This window comes from Garra rufa, chromosome 25 (genome assembly GCF_049309525.1).
Source record: "Garra rufa chromosome 25, GarRuf1.0, whole genome shotgun sequence".
NCBI lineage: Eukaryota > Metazoa > Chordata > Actinopteri > Cypriniformes > Cyprinidae > Garra > Garra rufa.
Window position 1 is genome coordinate 16,128,540 of NC_133385.1, and position 18,212 is coordinate 16,146,751.

At 37.6% G+C, this 18,212-nt stretch overlaps 2 protein-coding genes across 3 annotated transcripts in view; one reads left to right on the plus strand and one right to left on the minus strand.

Annotated features, from left to right (window-relative positions):
- The window catches only part of znrf1 (zinc and ring finger 1), a 56,837-nt gene extending 55,093 nt beyond the window's left edge, over nucleotides 1-1,744 (plus strand). The window contains exon 5 of the mRNA XM_073832162.1: nucleotides 1,361-1,744. The gene's annotated coding sequence lies outside the window, so the exon portion shown is untranslated. The remainder of the gene's footprint in view (nucleotides 1-1,360) is intronic.
- A 4,225-nt stretch (nucleotides 1,745-5,969) lies between these two features.
- On the minus strand, nucleotides 5,970-17,842 carry LOC141301813 (probable D-lactate dehydrogenase, mitochondrial). 2 transcript variants are annotated; one of them, XM_073832008.1, is made up of 11 exons: nucleotides 17,654-17,842; nucleotides 17,257-17,369; nucleotides 12,374-12,515; nucleotides 12,065-12,206; nucleotides 10,930-11,089; nucleotides 10,654-10,853; nucleotides 9,438-9,566; nucleotides 9,196-9,323; nucleotides 8,240-8,330; nucleotides 8,039-8,150; nucleotides 5,970-6,627 (listed from the first exon to the last, which is right to left on the minus strand). In XM_073832008.1, exons 1-11 carry the CDS (start codon nucleotides 17,735-17,737, stop codon nucleotides 6,462-6,464), a joined length of 1,467 nt encoding a protein of 488 aa, XP_073688109.1. In that variant the 5' UTR covers nucleotides 17,738-17,842; the 3' UTR covers nucleotides 5,970-6,461. The 2 variants fall into 2 exon arrangements, with proteins under 2 accessions (XP_073688109.1, XP_073688110.1); XM_073832009.1 differs by lacking the exon at nucleotides 5,970-6,627 and adding an exon at nucleotides 6,646-6,814.
- Between the last annotated feature and the right edge of the window lie 370 nt (nucleotides 17,843-18,212).

An 18,212-nucleotide genomic window follows, 5' to 3' on the forward strand; every position in this document is an offset into this window, starting at 1 on the left:
TATTTATTTATTTTCACATAATCAAGAACGCAACAACTTTCCTAATATTATAATAGTTTTATTATTATTATTAATAATAATAATAATAATAATAATAATAATACTTCAGTAATCAATTTATTGTTTATGTATTTATTTATTAATAATACTTAGTAGTAGTAGTAGTAGTAGTAAGTTAAATATTGCATATGTAAAATATAATACTATTTTTTTCACAAACATCTAGAACTCAGACAACTCTCCTATTATTATTATTATTATTATTATTATTATTATTATGTATTAACAATAATGCTTCAGTAATCAATTTATTGTTTATGTATTTATTCATTAGTAATACCTAGTAGTAGTAGTTGAATATAGCATATATAATATATAATAAAAAAAATTTTGACGTGCGGTGTACAGGTTTCAAACACACGCAGAGTCGCGGCTGATGTAAACACGAACATTGACTAATGATCATCCGTGCACGCGTTGAAGCCGTGCCGTAGACGTGCAGTGTGTGGTAAGGCATTTATTCATCATACAGTGTAGATAGCTTCACTAGCCTTATGGTTTCGGGCATGTAAATAATAAATACATTAGCACAATAATGATAATATCATGTATCGGCGATCTCGCAGGCTGACGATAGGACCAACAATACTGTAGCGTTTTATTAACTCACCTTTCATGCATCATAGGTGTATATGACTTCCTTCTTTCAGACGAATGCAATCGGAGTTACATTAAAAATAATCCTAGCTCTCCCAAGCTTTAGAACTGAACGGTATAGACGAGTGTTTATCTCCATCAGTCCAAAACAAGTCGCTCCGGGGCGGTCGGTAAAAGCCTCCTTTAACGATCCGATGTGTTTTTGTAAGAAAAATATCCAGATTTAAAACGTAAGAATCACTTTAATCAAGTTTGCTGCTTTGGGAAGGGGCGCAGCAGGGCGGAACACGGTCTACGCTGTTTGCCAATCGCAACGCAGTGGGACCGCTGACCAATCACAACACATTTGGTTTTTCGGAAGGCGGAACCCGGAACTAATCGAGCCGTTTGTGCCAGCCTAGGGAGAAAGCTATTGTAATAATGTAAATTACGTGAAAAATAATGCGTTTTTCGAACCACCAAGCATGAGAGCATGTTCAAGTACACCCCCAAAACAAAATAAACACTTTGTAAAAGAGCATAATAGGACCCCTTTAAACATGCTTGTGTTTCTATGTATAAATGCACTTCATACGTCACCCACACAGCTGACTTACAGCAAACCACACTTAGACCACCTTCCGAGACCCCAAGTGTGAAAACACCCTCGAGCTCAGTACGACTCTCATCTTCCATCTTTGTCTCTTTTTCTCTCTTACTGTAGGGCACTTTATGGACCTAAACCTGGATATCCTGACACAAAAATAACCAAATAAATCAACCTACCAACCAATTCGATCAAAAACCTATGGAAACGGAAATGCGTCACCGCAAAACTGAACCAAATAAAAGCGTCCATCCAGCCAACACCACATTACCACTTGCGTCCCAGAATCTCCTACCCGCTGTGCTAGAGACTGCTAAACCGCTAACAGGCCCCTTCACGCCAAAACCACCAACACCGGATCTCTGGCTTCGGGAAAACGTCTCGCTTACTTGCCCCCTCCACATACTCTGTGTTCTTATCGACGTGTGTGTTCAGTCTGCATTTTGACCCGGTCCTCTCTCCTTGTGTACGGAAGGAGATGGGGAAGAGGGGGCGGGGCAACACAAGGGGGCGGGTCGATTAAAAAGGGGCGGGGGCACATGCATTAAACAAGTAGGATGTAGACGCTTTGCAAACCGATCCAGAGGCCATACCTGTCCTGTCAATCAAACGATGCTGATTAGAGGGGTGTGGCAGGGGGCGGGGTTTCACACCTGGTTCGTGGGAGGAGTTTCGTGTGCGGGGTTCACTCGTCAGTGATGTGTTGGACAGCCGGTGGACGTAGATTTACTTATTCTGTGTGTGCATGTGTGTGATCATGTGTCCACAGGCGGGGAAATGTGTAAATTGTGTTTCCTGTTAGTGCCAGAGGAAGTCCAAGACATCAGCATGTGTGTTGGGATGGGGGTTTACGGTCATAAACGGAGAGAAAGATACACTCTCGGTCTGTCTTCAAATGTTTACAATTCACAGTTGATGTCTTTCCCCCTACGGATTCTGAAGCTCAAAGCTATTTTCCTAGATTCATCTGCAAGTTTTTGGGCAGTTGTTATGAAGCGCCGACCGTAATATTCGGACAGTTTCCCTGTAAAAGCCTTGAGTACGTATTCAGTGTGTGTGTATGTGTGTGTGACTTCAGCTTCTGTCCATCCTCCCATGTTTTTCTGTATGTGACCGACCAGCTTGCGTCTGGTAAGCTAATGTTGCTTCACTACTGTATGTAAAGCCCAGATATACTGGTGTGAATCTATTACAAGATCATTTCTATGATCTGCATTTACTTTTTATTTTTGAAAAATCTGTGAGAAACCTCACGAGAAATCTATTTAACCTTCAGGATGCCTCTGTCTACTGTATAAACAGCAAGCACTGTTAGAAAATAATGTTGCTGAAATTGTAAAAAATAAAAAAAGCAAAACAAAGTTTAAAAAAAGAGAAAGGAGTAATATGAAAAAGGTAGAAAAAAAATAACTGCGGGAAAATATTTGACAACCTATTACTTTTTGTGTTGGATAGAAATAGAGCATTTCTGAGGTTTTTCTTTCTGCTTTGTGCCTGTAAATGAGGGCATACAAACACCATCCATCAAAACAATGGATAACAAGTTCGCCTCACCGTGTAAAACAAATCAAACAAATAACAAAAACAGAGTCAGGTAGCGTAGTACTATCTTATCTTGTGCAGCGTGGGCTGCGGAAAGTGACTCGGCACTCTCGAAAACCCATCCTTTTCTTATTTTTGCGTTTAAGTCTGTTATTTTGTATGTTTTACTTTTCATTTTTTTTCTAGGGACATGAACGGATGCCTGTTTTTAGGAGGTACAACTAAATGTCTGATGATTTTGATGTGCAATCTGTGGGACGAGTAATAATGATGATGATCATACATATAATTAAAACAAGATGAAATGAAATCAGATGTTGCGTTCTTTTATCAACAAGTCCACTGCAAACACAAAAAGGGTCAAATTAGGGGCTGACCTATATGTGTTTTTCAGGATCGATGTTGATACTAATTATTACAGAACAAGTAGACCGATAATCAATATTTTGAACTGATATACAGTGCGTTGCAAAAGTATTCATACCCTTTCATTTTTTGAAGTTTTATGTTAAAGTGCTTTAATTGACTTTTTCCCACATTCCCACACTGCATACACCATAATGACAAAGCAAAAACTTTTGTCACAACAAAAAACTCAAACAAGTAGATTGCATAAGTATTCATACCCTTAACTCAGCACTTAGCTGAAGCACCTTTTCAGCCTCAAGTCTTTTTGACGATGAAGTTTTGCACACTGCTTTTGCCAATTATCTGCCATTCTTTGCCTCACCTCTTCACCTCTCAAACTCTATCACACACATTTTCAGGTTCCTCCAGAAATATTTAATTGGGTTCAGGCCTAGGCTGTGGCTGAGCCACTCAAGGACATTCACAGAGTTGTCTATAAGCCACTCTTGCTGTGTGCTTCTTGCTTTGTACCTTCTGCCCAGTCTGAGGTTTTGAATGCTCTGGACTGGGTTTTCATTAAGACTATCGCTATATTCTGCTGTGTTGAGCTTTTCTTCTACTCTGATGAGTCCCTCAGTCCCTGCTGCTGAAAAACAGCCCCACAGCATGAGGCTGCTACCAGCACACTTTACTTTTGGGATGGTACTCTGCAGGTGATGAGCAGTGTCTGGTTTCCTTCAAACGCTTGGAAATTAGGGTTCATTAGACCAGAGAATCTTGTTTCTCACACTCTGAGGGTCCTTTAGGTGGTTTATTGCTAATTGCTAATGTGTTTTCATGTGTGTTCACTGAGGAAAGAATTGAGTCTGGCCACACGACCACATATGATCATGGAGCTCAACTAGAGTGACCACCAGGTTCTTGGTCACCACTCCAACCAAAGCCCTTCTCCATCAATTGCTCAGTTTGGCCAGGAGACCAGCTCCTGGTTGTTTCAAACTTCCTTAATTAGGGGTAACGGAGACTACTTGCTTCTGTGAAGCTTCAATGCAGTAGAATTTCCTCTGAACCCTTCCCCAGATGTGTGGCTTAATGCAATCCTGTTTCTGAGCTCTACAGACAGGTTTTTTTTTTTGTTGTTGTTGTTGTTTTTACCTCAGGGCTTGGTTTTTGCTCTGATATGCATTTTCAGTGCAAATGCATTAAGAAGTTTAACATAAGGCAGCAACATAACAAAACATTAAAAAAATGAAGGGGTATGAATACTTTCGCAAGGTACTGTATATGTCTGGTGTAAAAAAAATAAAATTTCAAAATTAAGAATAACAAGGGCTCTGACAAAAACTTTCTTTAAATGCTTTTACATTATTTTATCGGCGAATCAGTTTTGAAAATGACCGATATTGATAACCAAAGATAGCAAAATCATTTGATGTAATCAGTTTATTCAAATGGATTTTCTGCATCACATTCAGCTTATCAGTTTTGAGTTCTGTTTCATAGATTCTGTGTTTCAGAAGCAAATATATCAATATAAATAATATACTGTTTTCTATAGAAGGGAAAATGGCCAGACTAAACACAAGTTTGTCAAGGCACGATGATTTCACATTAATTAATATTTCAAGTGGTGTGCCATAGAAAAGCAAAATAAAAGGACAGAATATTTATTTTTCAAGGTCCTTAGAAAATGCAGCCCTGTATATTAATACTGTGCATTAACAATAATACTAAATAAGACATTTTGTTTCATTTTGTTCATTATGTACATTATGTTAAAATTTTGTATTAGGGGTCAACCGATATGTTTTTCAGGGTCGCTAATGATTATTACAGATAAAGTAAACCGATAACCGATATTTTAAACCAATATATATATATATATATATGTATATATATATGTCTGATTGAAAATGAATGTCAAAATAAAGATTAACAAGAGCTCTGATTAAAACCTTCTTTAAAATGTTTTTAATTTTTTTTTATTGGCAAATCGATTTTGAAAATGACAGATACCGATAACTAAAAAATTGCTTAATATCGGCCAGAATGATAATCGGTCAAACACTAGGTCAAATGAATTCAAAAATAGTAAGAGACAAAATCATTTGATGTAATCAATTTATTAAAATTTATTTTCTTCATTACATTTAGCTTATCGGTTTTGAGTTCTTCTTCACAGATTCTATTCCAATATAAATAAATATATACAAATATACCAATATAACTAAATGCTGTATTCACAGACATACAGAAGGAAAAGCGGCCAGAGTAAATGACGATTTCACATTCATTCCAATTTTATAAGTGGCCATAGAAAAGCAAAATAAAAGGACAGAATATTTATTTTTCAAGACCCTTAGAAAATTCAGCCCTGCACATTAATACTGTGCATTAACAATAATACTAAATAAGAAATTATTTTATCAATATTCACATAAAGGGCTCAAATCATATGCTTGTTTCACAAAAAATTGTTTTGCATGTTCAGATTTTGTAAACACACAAAAGGGGTCAAATTAGGGGTCGACTGATATGCGTTTTTCAGGGCTGATGCCGATAACCAATAATTTGAACTGATATATATGTCTGGTGTAAAAATGAATGTCAAAATTAAGAATAACAAGGGCTCCAACTAAAATTATTTAAATGCTTTTAAATCATTTTAATCTGCAAATCAGTTTTGAAAATGACCAATTCCAATAACTAAAAAATTGCTTAATATCAGCCAGGACCAATACCGATAACCATAAAAATTCTTAATATCGCTGGCAAATCCCTAGGTCAAATTAATTCACTTCAGTCACTTCAGAATAACTAAGAAGAGACAAAATCATTTGATGTAATCAATTTATTAAATCCTTAAATTCTGCATCACATTTAGCTTATCAGTTTTGAGTATAAATAAACATACTGTATTCACAGATATATAGAAGGGGTAGCGCCCATCCTAAACACAAGTTTGCAAAGGCACGATGATTTCACATGAATTCACATTTCAAGTGGTGTGAGATAGCCATAGAAAAGCAAAATAAAAGGAAGGAATATTTATTTTTCAAGGCCCTTTGAACATTCAGCCCTGTACATTAATACTGTGCATTCACAATAACACTAAATAATAAATTATGTACTCCTTAATATTCACACAAGGAGCTTAAATCATATGCACGTTTCACAAAAATAATGTTTTGCACGTGCAGATTTTGTAAATACTCTTAAATCATTATCATTCTTAAAATCTAAATCAAATCTCATTTTTCTGACCTCTAGTGGTCAGAAAGCCTAGTGCAAACTATATTTTTCAGTGTTTAGTGCTGGTTTAGGTTCATTATAACACCTTTCCAGGATTCATGAGGTTTTTGGGATCCAGGGTGGCCTTGAGACCCTGCATGACCTCTATGGCCAATGGACCAACCTCTTCTTTTAGCAGGTCCCTCTTTCCCAGACCAATCCCGTGTTCACCGGTACAAGTTCCATCCATCGCCAGTGCCCTCCTGCATAGGAAAAGACAACGAGAGAATGAATTCATCCACTGAAATTGTTCCTGGCAATAAAATAGGGTGAAACCAGTAGCACATCTAGCCATCTTGATGAGTTAAGATGCTTGGAATCAGTAGATCTGGATTGTTGCCCCAAAAGACCTCAGTGTGGCTCGCAGTCTGGAAGAACATATTTAGCAACCTGCAACCACAGAAAGACCAAAGTTTCCTCAGGAAGTAGAATCTGTGCAGCTGAACTGTCTGTCCAGTCCAATTCATATTCCCAGGTGTTTCCGCCTCCACATTCTCCAACTGAATGATGAAGACTAGTCTCGGGGGCTCCCCGGTGCAGCAGAAATCCAACTCCTACTCATCTCATTCATGCAGGTTCTCACTGTTCGACATGACAAGGTACACCTTGTATACTCTAACCATAATTTTTGATGCAGTAGGACAAGTTGGAATTACTAATTGCATTACATTACGTTTCTTTTGGATTACTTGTTGTCACCTAGACTAGGCTTTCTTATTAGTTCAATAACAAAAAAACCAAAAGTTATATTTTTGCCAATCACAGGAGAAAACAAAGTAAAAGTAACTCCGATATGTATTTGTAAATTAAAAAGTAATGTGATAAAAGTAACCCCCGACACTGTTTATGATGGGCACAGACTCTACAATTCCATCCATTCGGAGGAAATATGATTAATATTTTGATACAATTTTAGAAGAGATTGTTTTCATTTGTTGTGCGTTTCTTGTGTTCGGAACAATTTGAAAGTCCTCAGTCATTTAAAGTAGCAGATGCTTAGTTTCCAGTTTTTGCCTGTTAAAGGAAAGTGCTGGGTTCAGTTAGAGTCGTATTGAAGTTCCTCTACACTTCCAGGCAAAAAGCTTGAAATCTATTTCAATTTCCTCACATTGTTCTTCTTAAGTTTGATGTGCAAACATTCCTTTGGAAGTTAATACAGCTATAGTTCTCATAAACTGGTGCTTTTACAGTAACATCATGTCTGTCATTCACAAAAAGGGCAAGTCCAACTCGATTTGCTCCTATCAGGTTAGCCAGGTTTTTGCTGGAGCAAATGAGATTGCAGCGTTTGTCTTCTCTTTGTCTGCTGGTCAGCGCGGATCACTCGTCCATTGTATCCGACAGAGACTTCTCTTTGCCCGTAATGACTTAAGGCAGGTAGGACCTTTATTATTTGTGCTTGTTTCCAAAGCCAGACACTAGACCTTCTATGTCTGTCATTGTCAATAAACGCTCTCCAAATGGCAGAAGACGCTTTGAGAAATAATCCTGGTATTGATTGCTACACAAAACAAAACTGACAATGTACACAAAAGCTGCAGCAAGTCCCTCTCAGACGCCTTAGAAGATCATTGTGAGGGCGCAAAACTGCAGAAAGGAAATAAATAGAAGTACCTGGCTAGTCTCTCAGTGAAGGAGTGAACCCTCTGCACTTCATCTGGGTCACTGGGATCCAGTACTATTAAACAATGGAAGTTTCCATCACCCACATGACCTGCAATAGGACCTACAGTAGGAAAAATGCTAACGTTATTACAGTATATCAGCAGTTAAAAGCAGTTCTGAACACTAAAGGAGACAAACTTGGTAAACTACCAGTAATGTTGTTGCTGATTAAATCTTCCTTTGTCTCCACTATAATCTGAGGCAGTCGCGAGATTGGCACACAGACATCTGTAGAATATGCCTGTAAGAAAATAAGTACATTTTTGTAAAGTTTTGAGTTCTGAATATGTTCTCCTTCTCTAACTTAATATTCATTAAAAGTCATTTGCAGGCCGTTTTCTCTAAATAGTTTGTAACTGTGCCTGTGTGGTGCTTTCATAACATTGCTCTGTTTGCTTAAAAATTCCGACCAGCGCAGCATAGCAACTGGTTCAGCCAATTATGTGAGTTTAGGGCGGGGCTAGTGGTTTTGCTGACCTATGGGAGAATGTTTGGGAAACCTGTTTGAAACAGTCATGATTTTTAAGCAAATAAATATGCATTGTATGAACAGACTGACTGGAGTAAGAAATGAAAAGTATTATTTATATTATAATCATTTTTATATAATTTTAGTAAACTACAATATAGTTATTAAATTACTTTTAGTAAATCTTTGCTAATTAGGTCATCTTTTGTCTTCACTGTAACATGAAGTAGTTGAGAGAACACTCATAAATATGAAGAATATATCTGGAAAATGTGTGATTTTTCTTTTCATGTTAAAAATACTATTATATTATAATTATATAACTTTAAATTAATTCATATCTATAATTAAGCCATTTGTTGGCTAATTGTCTTTAATAAAAATGTGTCTTTGTGGTGCTATCAAAACACTGCTATTTGTTTTAAGAATTTCGACCAGCCCAGCATAGCAACAGTGGCTCAACCAATGGTGTGAGTTTGGGGCGGGGCTAACTGTTTGGTTGACCAATGGCAGAGTGTTTGAGAAACCTCTTTGATAACAGTCATTCTTTTTAAGTCAGTATAAAGTGTAAATTTAAGTTGCAAAAAGATAAACAGCACTTGTCTGAGTCAGAATCAAGTTGCAATGATGTTCCCACCTTACATCCAGGCCTCAGGGCCAGGGCAGCGTACCACGCATCATGACGGGCTTTCCACAGTCGGCTGCGGGTCTCCTCATCTTCTGCCCAGGCGAAGTCTGAGCCTCCGTTATCTTTTGCAATCTCCTCTAAACACACAGAACATGACGCTGTCAAGATGACATGTTCTTTCACATCTATTGTTTTGCTTTTGTAAACTACTATTTTTGTAGAAATGTTCTGTTTGTTTTATCCACATATACCGGTGATGGACACCTGCTCCTCCATGCTTTTGGAGCTCCCGTGGAACTCCAGAAAGAGGGTGGGAGTGACCGCATAGGACAGGTTGTTAAAGCGATTGCACGCGTTTATCATCACGTCGTCCAAGAACTCTGCAAATGGAACGTATCAGCAACGATTAAGTCTTGTGAAGCCTTTGTGTGTAGAAAGCCGAGGCTTAAAAATCGATGCCTCGGTGCAGCCTCGATTTAAAAATCTAAGAGAGCGGTCATGCCTGATTACTCATAAATTGGATGGAGCTACTGGTGGAATATTTTTCCCTGAGTGGACTGCAAAAGAAGAAACACATTGTGGTTCTGAGAACCAAGCAATTCATTAAACCCTTGACTGCGCTCACTGTTGACTATGAATAAAGAATGGTGTTTCCTTCTGAATTAATGTTTATGTTATTGCGAGAGGCTTTGGTGAATAGATTAGAATGAAATGAATGGAGTTTATGCACTAAAATCGCACAGCCAGGCATGCATGTAGTTTCGAGTGCCACAGTATGTGATTTTACAAGTTCACAACACAGGAGACCAAGTGTTCTTTTGTTACAATAAAAGATTTGTCTACTTTCAGAATAAAAATGTCCTGATAATTTACTCACCCCTATGTCATTCTAGATGTTCATGTCTTTCTTTCTTCTTCAAAAAGAAATTAATGTTTTTGAGAAAGACATTGCAGGATTTTTCTCCATATAGCGGACTTCAATGGTGGTCAGCAAGTTGAAGGTCAAAGGCTTCAAAGAGCTCTACACGATCCCAACCAAGGAATGACGAAACGATCTGTCATTTTCTAGAAAAAATTTATTTATATACACTTTAACCACAAATGCTCGTCTTGCACTAGCTCGACCTCACGTATTACGTAATGAAATGACTAGATAGATCGTTTTGCTAGATAAGACCCTTATTCCTTGGCTAGGATCATGTAGAGCCCTTTGAAGCTGCATTGAAACTGCAGTTTGGACCTTCAACTCGTTGGCCACCATTGAAGTCTACTATATGGAGAAGAATTCTTGATTTTTTTTTTTACTAAAAAACCTTTCTTTTCAACTGAAGAAAGAAGTTAACATCTTGCATGACATGGGGGTGAGTAAATTATTAGAAATGTTTTATTCTGGAAGTGAACTAATCCTTTGCCAATAGAGGCAGAAAACCAAGCACATTATGACCATGTGCTTCAAACAACGCTCACCGATGCGGGCGATAGGTACTCCAGCTTGCAGGATCTGAACAGTGCTGTCCACCGCTGACTGGACGGATGGAAAGGAGCAGACAGCAGACACCATACTTTCAGGAATACCGTACAACCGAAGCGTGGCTTTGGTGATGATACCCAAAGTTCCCTCCGAGCCCACAAAAAGGTTTGTCAGGTTGTAACCAGCAGATGTCTTTCTGAAAGAGTGTTACATTGAACAAAATCAAATGTAGACAAGAAAAGTAATTTTTGATTGTAATTTTCCAGTCATACCTTGGACGACGCCCCTTCCCTGCTGTGTGGAGGATCGTTCCATCTGCTAGAACCACTTCCAGGTTCAGAACGTTCTCGCGCATCGTGCCATAGCGGACTGCGTTGGTGCCCGATGCGCTAGTTGCAGCCATGCCGCAGAGAGACGCGTCAGCACCTGGATCTGTGGAAATATATTTCTTAACAATTAATCATTTCCAAACAGTAGTGGCCAAAATTATTAGAACGCTAGTATTTTGATCAGCTAAAAATGGTTTATAAATAAATAAATCAGTTATTTCCATCTTTTGCTGTAGTGTGTCAGTAGGAAATATCAGTTCACATGTCCAAACATTCATTTAGCCGTTAATTGTAATAATCCAGTGAGATTTTTGTTTCACAAGAAGTCTGACAACAGCCAGCACTCCACACAGAGATCTGATGAGATCTGTCTGGAATGACACGAAGAAACAGAGCAAACTGCGACAGACTAAATCCAGAAGAACTGTGGCAACGTCTATTTTGTTTCCAGCTGATGAAGAATAAAAACATTGACAGCACATACACGTGACAGAATATTGTTGTCAGTTGGTGTAGATGCTAATATAGTTAAAATTATCTTTAAAGCTATCGTTATTGGTGTGACCAAACCGTTAGGCTTAATTTATTCTGTGTATACTAACATAGTCAATTTGATATATGTGACCCCAGACCACAAAACCAGTCATACTCAATGGGTCAATTTTTTGAAATTGAGATTTATCATATAATTAAATAAGTATTCCATTGATGTATGTTTTTTGGGGGATAGGACAATATTTGGCCGAGATACAACTATTTGAAAATCTTGAATCAAAAAAATCTAAATATTGAGAAAAATCACCTTTGAAGTTGTCCAAATAGTTCCAAAGTTCTTAGCAATGCATATTACTAATCAAAAATTACATTTTGATATATTTACTGTAGTAAATGTACAAAATATCTTCACGGAACATGATCTTTACTTAATATCCTAATGATTTTTGGCATAAAAGAAAAATCTACAATGTATTTTTGGTTATTGCTACAAATATACCCGTGCTACTTAAGACTGGTTTTGTGGTCCAGGGGCACATATGTGATCTACTTCGTAGCCATAATACACAAGAATTTGACTGACCGACAGGAAACCAAAGGCCAGTGTCACGCAGATATGAGTTCAGGCTTTTGCGTGTCACACCTGGCTCCACCGTCACATCAAAATCTTCTTCATGAAGATCAAGGACCTGTTCCATCTTTCTCAGACTGAAACACACTCCACCCTAACAAACATACAGAGTTAAGTTAAATATGTGAACGTTTTTGTATACATGAATGTTTACTAAAGAAAATTAAAAATAGGGTCAGACTACTTCTAATGAATGTTAGGCCTAAAGCCTGACACTGGCACTGTCAAATACTTGAGTCTATTCTTCTCAACTGGACAAACCTTCAGAGCACCAACACCTCCCTCCAGACCCGTCCCTGTGCCAAATGGGATGATGGGTAATTGGTGGTGGTGGCAAATTTTGGCAAGGGCACTGACCTCCTCTACAGACCGAGGAAACACCACCACATCTGGTGGCCGGCAACTGACATGGCAAGACAAAATACCATGAATATATAAATATCAATATGCAAATCACGTATAAATGTGATATAAAATCATGGTGACAAATATTATCTTTCATATTGACGTACATCTGAGTGTAATGGATTATTTATTTTAAAAAAAGAAAAGAAAATGTAAGGTTGGGATTTGGTTTTATCCTTCAGTTGTTGACTGGATTTTTTTTTCAAAATGGAGGCAAATGAACAAAAGTTTGCAGAAGCAGGGTTTAAACGGAATAAATAATTGAAGAAGTCCTGCATAAGTCACTAGAAGTCTGTTGTATTCACTGCAAGGTCAAGTTATGACCCTAGATTAGAAATTTAGGCGGCTGCATATATGAAAAAAAAACACCTAACCCCAAAAAAATTCTAACAAAAGGTTTCTCAGCTGTTTTTTGTAGTATTAGGTGTCCTTAATAACATACTAAAAGTTTACCAAAGTTTGACCACTAGAAAGGTGTCATTTTCAAGATGGCGTCCAAGATGGGCAGAAAACCCTTAAAATATCCTAACTCCTTCATTATTTGACCTAGCCAAGTAATCTTGGTGTCTAACCCAATGTTTTCTGGGTCTATGAATCCATTGGACTCTTCTAAATTGCACAGACATGATTACATACTTATGGAATACATGATGTTGTGAGATTACTGTAAGGTTTTATCTTTGTTTGGGGTGAACCAGAGATGTAAACAATTTAGCCTATGTCATGTAACTCCTACTCAGTATGTGTTTTTGGACACATACAGCTCTTTTTTTTTCTTCTAAAACACAGACTTGACATTCAATGTAAAAAGTTACTGCACCCAAAATTTTAAATTGGAGCTGTATAACTTTGATCATAAAAAACCTCTGAATTAGCCCGAACAGAGGCCTGTGTGTGAACCCTCTAAATGGTCACTTATTTCAAGTTGCTTTAATATATAATTGTACTTGTTATCACTTTCAGGTGCATCTCAATAAATTAGAATGTTGTGGAAAAGTTCATTCATTTCAGTAATTCAACTTAAATTGTGAAACTTGAGTATTAAATAAATTCACTGCACACAGACTGAAGTAGTTTAAGTCTTTGATTCTTTTAATTGTGATGATTTGCCTCACATTTAACAAAAACCCACCAATTCACTATCTCAACAAATTAGAATACTTCATAAGACTAATAAAAAAAAAACTTTTTAGTGAATTGTTGGCCTTCTGGAAAGTATGTCCATTTACTGTATATGTACTCAATACTTCTTTTGCTTTAATTACTGCCTCAATTCAGCGTAGCATGGAGGTGATCAGTCTGTGGCTCTGCTGAGGTGGTATGGAAGCCCAGGTTTCTTTGACAGTGGCCTTCAGCTCATCTGCATTTTTTGGTCTCTTGTTTCTCGTTTTCCTCTTGACAATACCCCATAGATTCTCTATGGGGTTCAGGTCTGGTGAGTTTGCTGGCCAGTCAAGCACACCAACACCATGGTCATTTAACCAACTTTTGGTGCTTTTGACAGTGTGGACAGGTACCAAATCCTGTTGGAAAATGAAATCAGCATCTTTAAAAAGCTGGTCAGGAGAAGAAAGCATGAAGTGCTCTAAAATTTCTTGGTAAACGGGTGCAGTGACTTGGTTTTCAAAAAAATACAGTGGACCAACACCAGCAGATGACATTGCACCCCAAATCATCACAGACTGTGGAAACTTAACACTGGACTTCAAGCAACTTGGGCTATGAGCGGACTCCAGGACCTTGCTCTCATCTGAAAAGAGGACTTTGGACCACTGGGCAACAGTTCATTTCTTCTTCTCCTTGGCCCAGGTAAGACGACTCTGACGTTGTCTGTGGTTCAGGAGTGGCTTAACAAGAGGAATATGTCAACTGTAGCCAAATTCCTTGATACGTCTGTGTGTGGTGGCTCTTGATGCCTTGACGCAAGTCCAGTCTATTCCTTGTGAAATTCACCCAAATTCATGAATCGATTTTGCTTCACAAGCCTCTCAAGGCTGCGGTTCTCTCGGTTGGTTGTGCATCTTTTTCTTCTACACTTTTTCCTTCCACTTAACGTTCTGTTAACATGCTTGGATACAGCAATCTGTGAACAGCCAGCTTCTTTGGCAATGAATGTTTGTGGCTTACCCTCCTTGTGAAGGGTGTCAATGATTGTCTTCTGTACAACTGTCAGATCAACAGTCTTCACCATGATTGTGTAGCTTAGTGAACCAAACTAAGAGACCATTTTGAAGACTCAGAAAACCTTTGCAGGTGTTTTGAGTTGATTAGCTGATTTGCAAGTCAGCATATTCTAATTTGTTGAGATAGTGAATTGGTGGGTTTTTGTTAAATGTGAGCCAAATCATCATGATTAAAAGAACCAAAGACTTAAACTACTTCAGTCTGTGTGAAATGAATTTATTTAAAGGGGTCATCGGACGCAAAACTAACTTTTAGATTTTGTTTGAACATTAATGTGTGTTGGCAGTTTGTGTACACAACCACCCTACAATGATAAAAATCCACCCAGTGGTATTTTTTTAATCTTTAAAAGTAATATCCCCTTTTTAAAATTGGGTCATTCTCAGCTTCTTGTCGTTGTGACGGAACTCCAACAGAGGGCACTCCCACGATAGTAGATTGACATGAGCGTCTTACCTTAGATCCGCCCTCACCGAGCTGAAACAGCCTGACTCCGATCACCATTGTGTGAATCAGGTGCAGAGGAAGACTCTAATTGAGTGATTGAGGTGTTCTGTTGTTGGATGTAATAATGAACATAGCAGTAGTCATTTGCTCCCAACATCTGAGCTGCTTAAGATGTAGAGGACAACGTTACTTTCGTTTTTAAAAGGAAAGCGCCGATCCTGATCTACATATGCGTCTCTGTTCGTGTGAATCTTAATAATGTGCTTGTTGGCAAGTTTTGCCGATAAACACGGCTAAATGCAGCTAAACGTGGCTAAACTAAACATTACAGATCCTAATCCCTCAGCAGAGAAGGGCGGGGCGAGATGAGCTCATTTGCATTTAAAGGGCCCATGCGATAAAATGAGCTGATATTTTGCAGAGCTGATTTTGACAAGGTAAAAGGGTGTTTTTTTTACACTACTATTGAGAATTTTTAACCAAAGTATATTACAGACTTTTCATTAAGACCCTAAAGAATCATACGAACTTGTGGAAAATGGGCATCCGATGACTCCTTTAATACACAAGCTTCACAATTTGAGTTGAATTACTGAAATAAATAAACTTTTCCACGACATTTTAATTTAGATATTTATATTTTAATTTTATAATTTACCTGTATCTATCATGCAAATATGCTAATTAAAATATTACATGGCCAAAACATGTATCAGGCACCAGTATTCCTGGTCTAGGAGGAATACAAAGGAGTAATGGTCATTTTAAGGACCTGACGGCCGCCATTTTGAAAATGGGGCCTTTCTTGGAGTCAAACTTTGGTAAACTTTTAGTATGTTTTTAAGTACATCTGATACTACTGTAAACCACTGAGAAACCTTTTGTTAGAATTTTTTTGGGGTCAAACCATATTTGCAGCTGACTAATTCTACTATTGCGAAGGTTTACCTGATTTGCTGAAAGACCGAATATGTATGAATATTAATAAGCTCGACATGTACAGGAATGTTTTTTAGCCTAACGTAATCAATATTCATAATCTAAACTTTATCATAGATTCGTTAGAACTCATTTTGATTAAAAAATGTGAGGTAAAAATGAATCGCCATGCACATTTTGAGTGTTTTCACGACGCGGGCCTATTGGCTGCACTGAACGTAAACAATGCTACTGAACCGAACAAAACTTGCATATTTTGCTGATTTTTGCTGCTGAAAATGGTCAATTATTGTCATGTTTTGGGCTGTATTGATCGGTCGGACCGGGAAAAAACATCTGGAGTACTAGACTGCCAAAAGTTATAACAAATCAAGGAGAAGAGTGCAAAAAACCCTCTGAGGAACAAAATGCATTTGTGGTTGGCCAAAGTGAACCAGAATTTTCAAAGGCAAGAATCTTGACAACATTCGTGTTTGTTCTTATCATTTCCGGTCAAGTAGGTTAAATATTAGGCTATCTTAATTAATATTGCTAGTACGCCTATTAACTTTAGTTTGTCAAAATATTGCACCCTATTCTGCTTACGAAGTCCTTCTCTATATGATTTAGCAGCTTCCACATGTTTTTTCCATAGTTTATACAACATAAATTAGCAAAAACAACGTATTCAGTGGTACATTAAACGTGCAATTCATGATGTAGTTTACATCCCAGTATGGCCAATATGTTCGGGCAAACCCTTTATTTAAATCAGTTTTTCAGACACGTCCCAAAGGTTTCAAAACATGCAAACCTAATAGAGAATGTATTATAAAACATCTGCAATGTTTTGCAGGTGCATTGTAATGTATTTTTATTTATTTATTTTATTTTTATGGAAAATTTATTTTGAGTTGATTGGCTGGTTGTGTAACACGTGATTGATTGATTGATTATGCTGTGGATGATTATTTGTGTCTAGGAGAAAAGAGAAGAGATTAAAATAAAGTTCTTCACGCCTGCTGAATGGAACCACTAGACTATAGTCGATTTAATATTTTTCTTACTGCTTTTAATGATTGACTCAGACGCTACATTTGGTTTATTTGTAACTGTGGATGGAGCTACAGCTGCACTGTTTGCATTATGATTAAGAGGCAGGTGACACAGGTATGGACGTGAAATCTCACCTGTGCACAGACTCGTCTCTGCCATGCTGTTCTCTGACAGCTAAGCCCACAGACACGCCTTCATCTCCACTCACAGAGCGAAACGATGAAATGACCCGCTCGACGGCTCCAGTCTAAAATGAACGATGCAAGAAATATACAGGATGTTTACCTGCATGACTCACTGGTGACACGTAAGTTTATTTTTATTTTTTTAGAATTTTAATTTTAATGTTTCAATAATTTATTTAATTTTAATTTATTTTTATGTATTGTTTTTAACTTCTGGAGGAACTATTTCGAATTTTATGTCTCGTCCTTTATTATCCAAGCAAACAGACTGTAGTCTTTGCTGACCACGTCTTTATTCTATTTCTAACAATTATGTAACAATGAACAGGAATGCTGCCAGACTTACTTGAGCAGAATATGTCCTGCAGCTTCCGCAAATAAACGGCAGCCGTGGGGAAGTACAGCGCAGGGCTCGTCTGAACAAGGTCATTTTCTGCTTCTTACAAAATGGGTTGTAAAATAACCAAGCTTTTATACATAACGTCAGTTGTTAAGAGTTTATATAAATGTATTTTCTTCCGGATCAGTATGGCGGCGTCACTCTACGTCTGAACCTCAAGCACCGCCCCTCATAAATATGAATTATTTAACGTGACGTTCGCACAGTAGCATTTATCTGATTTGCTGAAAGACGGAATATGTATGAATATTAATTAGCTTGACTTGGAAATGTTTCTAGCCTAACATAATTAATATTAATAAGCAATTTAAGACAAACTTTAGCAAAGATTCGTTAAACAATACGTTTATCTTCTAGTTTCAGGAATGTTCTAATATGTTTTCAGACATGGCCAAATACAACACATGCGACGGTATTATATAAAACCGTTAATGCGATGTAGTTTATCGTTAGAGAACCCACAAGATGGCAGTACTACATCACACAGGCAGTCCTCTGTTTTGAC